Source organism: Helianthus annuus, chromosome 10 (genome assembly GCF_002127325.2).
Source record: "Helianthus annuus cultivar XRQ/B chromosome 10, HanXRQr2.0-SUNRISE, whole genome shotgun sequence".
Taxonomy (NCBI): Eukaryota; Viridiplantae; Streptophyta; class Magnoliopsida; order Asterales; family Asteraceae; genus Helianthus; species Helianthus annuus.
The window spans coordinates 119,886,269-119,896,345 of NC_035442.2; the positions used below are offsets into that span (position 1 = coordinate 119,886,269).

At 37.7% G+C, this 10,077-nt stretch overlaps 1 protein-coding gene across 1 annotated transcript; it reads right to left on the reverse strand.

Moving 5' to 3' along the window:
• Positions 1–1,723: 1,723 nt before the first annotated feature.
• Positions 1,724–4,110, reverse strand: LOC110884841 (tropinone reductase homolog At5g06060). Its single transcript, XM_022132546.2, has 4 exons — positions 3,703–4,110; positions 2,485–2,701; positions 2,296–2,402; positions 1,724–2,199 (listed from the first exon to the last, which is right to left on the reverse strand). The coding sequence occupies exons 1-4, from the start codon at positions 3,985–3,987 to the stop codon at positions 2,023–2,025; spliced, it is 786 nt and encodes a 261-aa protein (XP_021988238.1). The 5' UTR covers positions 3,988–4,110; the 3' UTR covers positions 1,724–2,022.
• Positions 4,111–10,077: the final 5,967 nt, after the last annotated feature.

Here is a 10,077-nt window from a genome sequence, read left to right on the forward strand (position 1 = left end):
TAGCGATGATCAACCATTATTTTCCCTATTTTTTTACTACCAACATGCCCTATATTTTTACTTCAAGCAAGTACAATCTTTAAGGATAATTAATGGACAAAAGAGTGAAATGACACTTCTAATTGGTTATTTTTTTTACATTAAAAATTAATAAAACACACACACACACACACACACACATATATATATATATATATATATATACATATCCGTTTATTTCTTTAGCATATAAAAGTATAAGATATATACATAAATATGTTTACTTACAGGTGATACTTTTTTAAAAGAACATAAATTTTAAATATGTTTACTTACAGGTGGTTTAATTTGTTGGTGCACTTCCTCTTCTTTGGTTTTGGGATCATATTCTTCAATCCGGTAAGTTGGTTCTGTCTTAAATACAAAAATTAAAAACATTATAAAATATAAAAGTTAGCTACATGTGCAGAAGTGATAAAACTTACGTTTGGCTACAGTTCTTTCTTCATAATAAGCTTAATTTTCAAAGCAAAGAGAAATTCTTGTAGGTATGTTTTTTAAGCCTGTTTGCAGCTTTATATACATGCTTCTAGGGGCAGGTGGTGGCAGTAAAATGTTGCCACATGTCTCTCCAAATAACTTCTTATTACCCACGTTCCATGTTTTTTTGGACTATTTTAAATTTATTTGGAGGAAACAAAATATTTGAAAAATACTGATGTCAAGTCATTTTAAAATGAAAACTAAATTAATTTTTTAAATTTTACAGTTATTATTTATGCGTTTGAAATATATTAGAATTGTCTTAAAAATTTAAATATATATTAAAATTGTCCTTAGATTTTTTTTTGTATCTAATAAACTTTTTTTCGAAATAAAGTTGTCACCAACCAACAATATAAAAATACACACTTTTTGGTATCATCTACTTATTTAAAAATCTGAACGTATAATTTTTTCCCAGTAGCAAATTGCTTAAATATAAAGAATGTCGACGGGAGACCTACACACTACTCGAATGGCCCATAGGTATACACCTGGGTTTTAATTTTGAATTTCATTTTGTTTTGAATATGAAAAGCAACTATTTTTTTAATGCAAAACAGGATGCTTGGATTTTGTAACTGCAACGGAGGAATTTTTTTTAAATATCTCTGTAACTACAACTTGCAGTTTTTTTTTGTTTGTAATTTTTGTAAATAGAACGTGGCCTGATTTTCAGTTCAAAAGCAAAATGGGTTTTTAAAAAGTCAATTTTCCACCTTAGTAACTGCTCCTTGAATTTCTGATTTTAAAGGGCTAAGATTTAATCTTAGAGTGATCTAATGGCTCATATTTCTTATTGTTCCCTTTGACTTTAATGGGAACATAAGAATATATAATTTATAGTCACACTAGAATGTTACTACTGAGTGCTACCACAATAACTACCATATGTTTTAGTAAACGCTAGGTAAATCCCACATCACATGTGTAGTTGTCTAGATAAGAAATATGGGACATAAGGAATATCCTGTCACATATATCATCGCGTATCGGGAGCAGCTGTGAATGAGACTATAAAAGATGAACTCCGTGTTTTTGGGTGGAGCATTCGGGATGCTGGGAAGTCTTCACTTGGGTAACCAAAAAATAAATCCGTGAGCACCTAGTAGGCAATGCGGACAAATAATGATTGGTACGAGTGGGTTGCGTTACAAGCAAACAAAAAGCTTAAAGTACATGTGTCAAGTACAAAATCATGGAAATAACAGTGTAAGTATCTTATACAAGTAGTGAAAGTGGAAATTACAGAAGAAACTGTTCAACGTAAACAATATGATGTCAATATCTATTCAAGCCACTTTACATGACACTAGGTTGTTTCTCATCAAAAGAAAGTGTATAGATTGGTGTACGTTTATTTATTTATTTATTGTATTTCTGCAAATATTCTTCGTGGTTAAAGCAAACAGTTAAAAACAATACCTCATAATACAAATAGGACTGCCTAATATTAAACCTTGAACATCAGGAGGCACAACCTCATGCATCATGATACCCTTAGGGGAACCCGTTGACCGTAAATCCTCCATCAACAGCAATCGTTTGGCCAGTAATATAAGAAGCAGCTGGTAGGCAAAGGAAGGCAACCGAAGATGAAACTTCATTGCCTTCTGCAACGCGTTTAAGTGGCGTTCTAGATGCCACTTGATCCAGAAACTCCTTATTATCAAGTGCCTGAACATCATAAACATTACCCCGAAAACTCGGGTTAGAACAATGGAATTTATACATTATCACAAGTAAATGAAAGACAAGATGAAGGCATATTACAGGTTCCATAAGCGAGGTTTTAGTAAACCATGGTGCTACACAATTTGTCCGAATGTTGTCTTTCGCCCACTCGCACGCTAAATTCTTTGTAAGTTGATTCAATGCACCTGTGGGTGTGAAACAAAAATTACATCTTTTTCCCTAAGGCATTTTGTTAGCTTAAAAGTTAAAACGATTATGCAACCATACCTTTAGTGGCACTGTAAACCGATCCAACAGCAACATGAATCAGACCTGCAACTGAGGAAATGAACACAATGCTTCCAACTCCAGAAGTCTTTAAAAGATGATGTACAAGTTGACACATATGGTAGCAAGATTCCAAATTGGTAGCCATGTGCATGGAATATTCTTCTGCGGTATACTCTGTAGTAGGTTTCGTATATGCAGTCCCGGCATTGTTTACCTACAGAAATGAAATCCACTCAAGTAAGGCTTGTGCAAAGTGCAGAAGTTTGTGAGATCACAGTAAGAATTAGTTACTATATAAAAAGCAGCACTTATTAGACCCGGCAATCATGGGTCATTCTTTAATAAATGGGTTAATATGGTAGTTCTTGTTCGCTAAATGGATTGATTCGGTCTACTTGAAATTATACAACGGGTCACTCTTGTAAAACATGCTAATTTGGAACGGGACCAAAAGGCACACTACTATCTGCCACTAACACAACCACTAGCGTTGCCACTAACCGCCATAAAAACAAAAACAGCGGATGAACCCATTTTAATATATATTTTTTTTCTAATACTGCCCATTTCAACCCAAGCATAGTTTAGTTAGACCCGTTTTGACCCGAACAAATTGATTATTTCTAAAACGACTTGTTTCAACCTGAGCCCATTTTTGTCTTAATTGACTTTTGTCAAAGAACTTGAGCTATATAAATATTGAGGATTACTTCAAAGTAATAGTGTCATTTCATGTTTTATTAGTAATTATTTATATTTATTATTAATGTTTTGTTGCTAATCAAATCATAAGAAATACTAAAGTGAATTACTATCACTACTTGAGTGTCTATGAGGTAGTATAAGTTAGCGTGTTTAAAGGCTTTGTCTAAATTAGGTTTTATAGATTCAAAGAAGCAACAACTTTGATCTGTTTAAAGGCTTTCTCATGTACATATATAGGCATATACATACATATATATATATCTGAAACTTAAGGATTTCATATATACATATACATATGATCTCCAACTCAATGATTTGCAGTTACACATGCACATACATATGACCTCCAACTTAATGATTTCATAACAATTACACATATACATACATATTATCTGCAACTATGTATACGAAACCGAATTGATCACTTGTTCGGCTATAACATCCAATTTTGGTACCTCACATGCACAAATTATCAGCTTCTGATGATGAAAAGAAACTAGAACAACTTACTAGGATATTGAGCTTGCCATTGAACAGCGACGAGACTTTAGCAACCAGAACTTCTCGTTGGGGACGAGAAGCTACATCGCAGACGGACCCAGTTACACTGAACCCCTTCGGTGACCATTCTTGTAACCGTTGGTTAAGTTCAGACTCATTGCGAGAACACGTGTGGACCACCGCCCCCAACGCCGCCAGTTCCTCCACCACAGCATAGCCGATGCCACGTGTACCGCCGGTGACGAGAGCTGTCATTCCGTCCAAACGCCATCTGGGGTTTTTACTCTTTTCCATGTGTGAGAGAGGAGCAATGGGTGTGAAGAGTGAGAAATGAACAACGTTAACTTAGTGACAAGCCGACAAGTTTGATCAGATGATTCAGATCCCTTAGTTTTGGATGATTTTTCAACTGCAACGATAAGCCGACAAGTTTGATAAAGTCTGGCGTTTTATTATTGTTTATTAGAGTAAATTGTCATTTTAGTCCCTCCTCACTGAGGTATTGGCACTTTAATTCAAATAATTTTTTTCTTGTCGTTTTAGTCTAAATGATTTTATTTTCTGCCATTTTAGTCCCCGACTTTTGTCATTTTTTGTCACTTTCATCCAACCTACTAACTCCATTCAAAAAATTTAGTTAACTTAGGTGAATTTTGGTCAAACCACATTTTTCTTTCTTTTTTGCAGGTGCGACGATATGAGGATGGTGTTGTGCCAGTTTTATATATAGTGAAGATGATGGCGATGGTTGTTGGTTTTACGTTGACGGCGGCAGTGTTGGTTGATGGCGTCGGTAGTAGAAAAGTGGCCGGTGGTAGTGGAAATGGTGGGTGGTGATGCTGGTGGGGTGGTGGGTGGGTGGTGACGGTGTAGGCAGGTGGTAGCGATGATAGAAGGTTGTGATGGGGTGGGAGGTGGTGGTGGTTATCGATGAAAATGACAAATGCCAAGGACTAAAATGATAGAAAACAAAACTATTTGGACTAAAATGACAAAAAAAAACTATTTGGACTAAAGTGACAATTTTAGTCAAATCTTACGGACTAAAATGACAATTTACACATGGTATTTATACTCTTATTTTTACTGAAACTTTAAAAAATTAGGGTAAATTACTTTTTGAGTCCCTGTGTTTTAGTGGTTTTAACTAGTTGAGTCCAAAAGCAAAAAGTTTAACGACATGAGTCCCTATAAGCATTTTCATTAACCATTTGAGTCCTTTTAAGTCCAAATTTTAACCTTTTGAGTCCAATTTTTTTGGACTCAAATCGTTATAAAATGAACAAAATTGGACTCAAAACGTTATAAAATAAATGGTTAGGGACTCAGGGCGTTAAACTTTTTGATTTTGGACTCAAGTGATTAAAACCACTAAAACACAGGGACTTAAAAAGTAATTTACTCAAAAAATTACATAGTTATTCGTTTTTACTAGTTTTTCTAGATTTTTCACAATTCTTTTTGTTTTTTTTTACGTTTTGCTAGTTAGTTTTTTTTTTTACTAAGTTATTTGTTTTACTAATATATATCTAGGGATGTTTATGATTTTCAGCTGATTTATAAATATATACATTAAAATACGTTTAGTGATTAAAAAAAAACACAAAACAAGAATTATTTTCAGTTGATTTATAAATAATATCAGATCTATTTGACTGGAATCAATCAGATCTGGGGGTAAGGTTTCTGCATAAAAGGGTTAATCCTCCTGTCGATTGCTGGTGGGAACTACTTCGTGGAGATCTCTGCAAAACAGAAACGCCGTTAGCCTCGTCACGGGGAGAATGGGGGTTCTCTCTGTGACCACCCTACGGCGTGAGAATAAGTATATTGATCTCGAAGAAGATAAAGTAATAAGAAGTGAAAGTATGTGAAAGTAGCTTGTGAGATCATACCTGAATTCTCCTATTTATAACCGAAGTTGGCGCCGAAAAGTGTAACGGAGGTAATAACGGAAAATTACTTTTCTGTTTGTTAGTTATCTCCCCATCCATGCACACGGATTGTGACTTTGATCAACGGCTGGGGAGATGCCACGTGGAAAGTGGTTTTGTGTAGATTTGCCTTTAAGTTGCTGTCATCATCGTGATTTAGATAAGCGTCTAGGATGTTGCCACGTCACATTCGGTTATAACCGAATGAAACCATGCACGATGATCACTTAACGCCTTCTTGAAGGTCTACAGTTGTAAACCATTGCACCTTTGCCACATGTCTATTATGTTCTAACAGAAAAGATTCCTTTGCTTCGAGTCTTTACTTCCCTGCGCGGATATACTCAAGACTTGTTAAATCTTCAAGCTTAACAGTGCCCTTGCGCGAGCCCGCGCAAGAGTGTTAATTGAACATTTATCTTTCCTCTCTCCGGCGCATGGTTATTAGAAGACTGATCTTTCCAAAACCCTTTCGAGACACATTGCGCGGCCGCGCAAGGTCTATTCAAGGTGAATCTTGGAATGTAGTTATGGTATGGTCCCTTGCGCTTGCGCAGGGTTTTTGGGACCATACCCCTTCAAGTCCCCCAGTCTAGTGTTGCTCCTATGCGCAAATGGCAAGTAGGTGGAGCACTAGAGTATAAAAAATTAAGTGTGCGCTTTTGCTGTTGATATGTAAAGAAATTGCTCAACGCAGGATATGAAGAAACTTCTTGCAGAAGATATTTCTTGTTACTTCAAGCTGAGGTTTTCATGTTTTCAAATTTTGAAAAATCTTGACTTATGGCAGTCTAGTTGGTAAAAGGTACTGTGGTGATGTTGACGTGTGACGGTTGTGTGACAGGCTGTCATCCGTGTAAGATGTCTAGCATTAATTGGGCGTCGTCAATCGTAGCTTCCACGCGCACGTGAAACCTTTTCTGCTCTCCCACTCGCCCTTATTGCCTTAATAACCGTGTTTCCCTGAAAAAGGGGTTTTACGGTTTTCTAGGGCATTAATGGCGATTAGTATATATACCCTTGTGCAACTTCTATTTTAAGCATTGTTTTTGCAAATCTTTTCATCTTCCTCATTTCTTTTCCTTTAACAAACGTCTGCCATTGTCTTCCCTGATCTCCATGTCCATTAGTGAAAATCCAGAGATTATTACAGAAGAGATGTCTGCATCGTTGCCTCTGTTGAAATGGTCGAAAGAGACTTTTGATGATCTCGTTAAAAGCTTCAAGTTTCCTGACAGTTGTGATGCAACTTATCCTGAAGAATGGCAAACGGCGGCACAGGCACCGGCCGGATACATCACCCTATTTTGGGATTACTTTGCTGAGAGAAACTTCTGGTTGCCAGCCATAAAATTTGTTCTTGAGGTTCTGGGCTATTATAAATTTCACTTACTCAGTTAAATCGATTGGGGATGGTTTGAATTCGACACTTTGAGTTTCTTTGCCTATCGATGCATATTGAGCCCTTGGTTGATCGATTTCGAGTATTTTATCAGTTGCATTGCTCTCAGGGTTTTTACTCATTTTCGCAACGTCCAACAGCCACTCGGAATGCGCCTCTTCACGAGGGTGATTTAGCAAAGATGAAAAGGAGCTCTTCTTATGAATTCAGCACCTCCGAAAGAAACGGAGGACTTCATTCAGTGTTTCCACTTTTGAGTCGCACTGCTACAACGAGCTGATGTTGAGGCTCTCTGTTGCAAATCCTTTCTAAGATTCTGCTCGTACCTTTGAAATCGTTCCATGAATGGAAAACTAAGTTTTTTTTTTCATCAAGGCAGGAGTAATTCCGGTGAAGATGACCTTCCGAGGTGCAGAGGATATTTTGGCAGAGACCCTTAAGACTCCGGAGATAGAAATATGGTATCAAGATATTAAGGATATTCCTTCTATTGAATTGCCTGAAAAGGGCTTTGGTTGCTGCAAAGATGAGTCTGCATTGGAAAGCAGACCGCCATGATAAGCCGGTGTATGTGGAAAATGACAAGAGTAAGTCATAAAATCTTTTCTTATATTATGTGAAAGTGTTTGTTATTAATTTTCCCATTGCAGTTGTTGCCTTTTATGTTGTGGCGTATAAGAGAGAGAATGGGAAGGGTGCTGATGAGGAGACGTGGTATCAGCAGATAGTGAAGAACTTTGCGCTTCCAGAGGATGCGGATCTGAATGCGCAACCATCTGCTGATGTTGGTATGTTTCTCCTCTTGCATCTTTCATGTAATATTGCAATATTACTCTTTGTTGATGTTGCGCTTTGGGTAATATTGCAATATATCTTCTTTTGGATAGGTGAGTTGATCAATTTATGTAACAATCCACAAGAAAACAAACACCCTCGATTATTTTTCCGACACCCTAAAATATTTAAAATATCCTAATATGTCTTTAAAAACACCCCATACGCGAAAACGAGCCTCAAATACATAAAATAGTATTAAAAATAAATAAAAATTGAAAATTTAAGTTTAGGCGGGCCGCGTAAAGGACCCTTAAGGTCTACGCGGGCCGCGACAACTTGATGATCAGGCGAGCCCCGGTGCGGCCACGTGTGTGTGTGCGTGTTGGACCTACCCCATGACCCGGACACCCTATGCCCTACCCAGGCTAGTACGCTGGTCGCGTAAGCCCTTGCGTACATTTACGCGGGCCGCGAGAGGATCAGAATCAGGCACTATATAAGGAGGCCTCGGGCTTCAATAGCAAATCGTTCATTTTCTTTTCTGTATCTCGAAAATCTCTCATAATAGTCATAATTCCCTGGTATTATACCCCCTAAATAGCGAGGTTCTGCTACGATGTAAGTATTATAACCCCTGGAGACGTATTAGACACTCTGCCCGATTGATCTAGGGTTCCGTAACGGCTATCGTGGTTCTGCCCGACGTAGTCGTTGGAATGCCGTCTCGGGGAGGGTATTACTAATGTTAAAATGGGTTGTTATACTAACACACGTGCATTTGTGTAATTTATAGATTATTCCCAGGAAATCCTTATTGAAAACCCTAAAACAGCAATGTGAGTTGATCCACTTTTTGTAAACCTTTTGTTAATTGTTTTTACAAAACCTTAAATACATTTCCATGCGATTAATAGTTATTGAGTATTTGTAAGAATACAATTATCATGGGTAGGTTGGGGTTTTGTATACAAAATTTGTTACCACCTGGTCAAGGAGTAACATTTCCACAAGTCGGGTCCGACAGTACCAACGGGTGATAATTAGTATAACTTGGAAACAAATGTAATTGCGGGATCGCCCTCAATACTGTACACTGTGACTTTTAGTTAAACTTGCTTAAACTGGGATTCACTCACCAGTATTTCCCACTGACAAAATGTTTTTAAAACGCGTTTCAGGTAACAAAATATGAAAGCCAAATAGAAGCCAGCTGGACAGCACTGAAGGCTTGGAAAAGTAGCAACAAAGTTACCTAAGAATAAAATAGATGTTTTGTTAAATAAAATAGGATTTATTCCTATAAAAGTGTGGATACTGAAAACTTGGGTTTTACCCATGTGTTTATTATTATAAAATATGGTGGTTTACTCTGATTAAATATTTCCTAACTACGGTCCTGATGAAAATTTCCGCTGCCAAATTAGACAATAATGTGATACCACCGAAACTGGCTCACGGCCGCCCGTTCCCGGGGACTAGGGATCGGGGGTTGCAACAGAAGGTGGTATCAGAGCTATGCCACTGATTCAGCCATAGAAGTGTTCTACCGACATCAAAATTCAAAGTGTTAGGAAATAAATTACGAAAATACGTGCATAATTGTTTTTCTTTTTATGTGTTATCTGACTATCTGTTAGTTTACAGTATGAGCGACCAAGAACCATCTGACACGTATCGTCAATTATCTGGTTCGCCTAGAAGCGAAGGCACCTCCTCTTCTCAGCCTGCCCTCTCAGGGTACTCTGCTGATACGGAAGAAGGAATCTTTGTGTTTAAGGCTCAATCTGAAGAGCCATTTCCTCAGAAAAAGAGGGGATGGTTCAGTAGGGGAGCGCACGAGCGTAGGAAGCGTATGAAAAAGTTACAAGACCAGAGAGCACTAGCCGCAGCAAAAAGAGAAACCGATGCATATGCCCAGGATATGCAACCACTGCAGCTGACCCAAACCTGGAGCAAATGCTAGCACCCCAACCACAACCACCAATTCCTGATCAACCCATGGAAATAGAAAACCTTGGAAATCAAGTAGAAATGCATGATTTCAACCTGGAGGAGATACCTAGGGTACCTGCACCAAATCCCCTAGATCCAAATTATGACCCCTGGTGGGATGATGTTAGGGACTATGTGCAACGCTACCCGATACACGAAGATGTGCCAATGTCCAACCTAGGAGCCTACCCAGGGTTAGATACTCTAGATCCCTATTTTAATAACGATGCATACATCATAGAAGTGTTCTGCCGACATCAAAATTCAAAGTGTTAGGAA

Excerpts from the sequence above, each read along its gene's own strand:
- LOC110884841 (XM_022132546.2), bottom strand. The coding sequence starts at position 3,987 with ATGGAAAAGAGTAAAAACCCCAGATGGCGTTTGGACGGAATGACAGCT. Across the intron at positions 2,403-2,484 it reads GGTTTACAGTGCCACTAAAG|GTGCATTGAATCAACTTACA; the intron begins GTATGGTTGCAT and ends TCACACCCACAG. Across the intron at positions 2,200-2,295 it reads AAACCTCGCTTATGGAACCT|GCACTTGATAATAAGGAGTT; the intron begins GTAATATGCCTT and ends TATGATGTTCAG.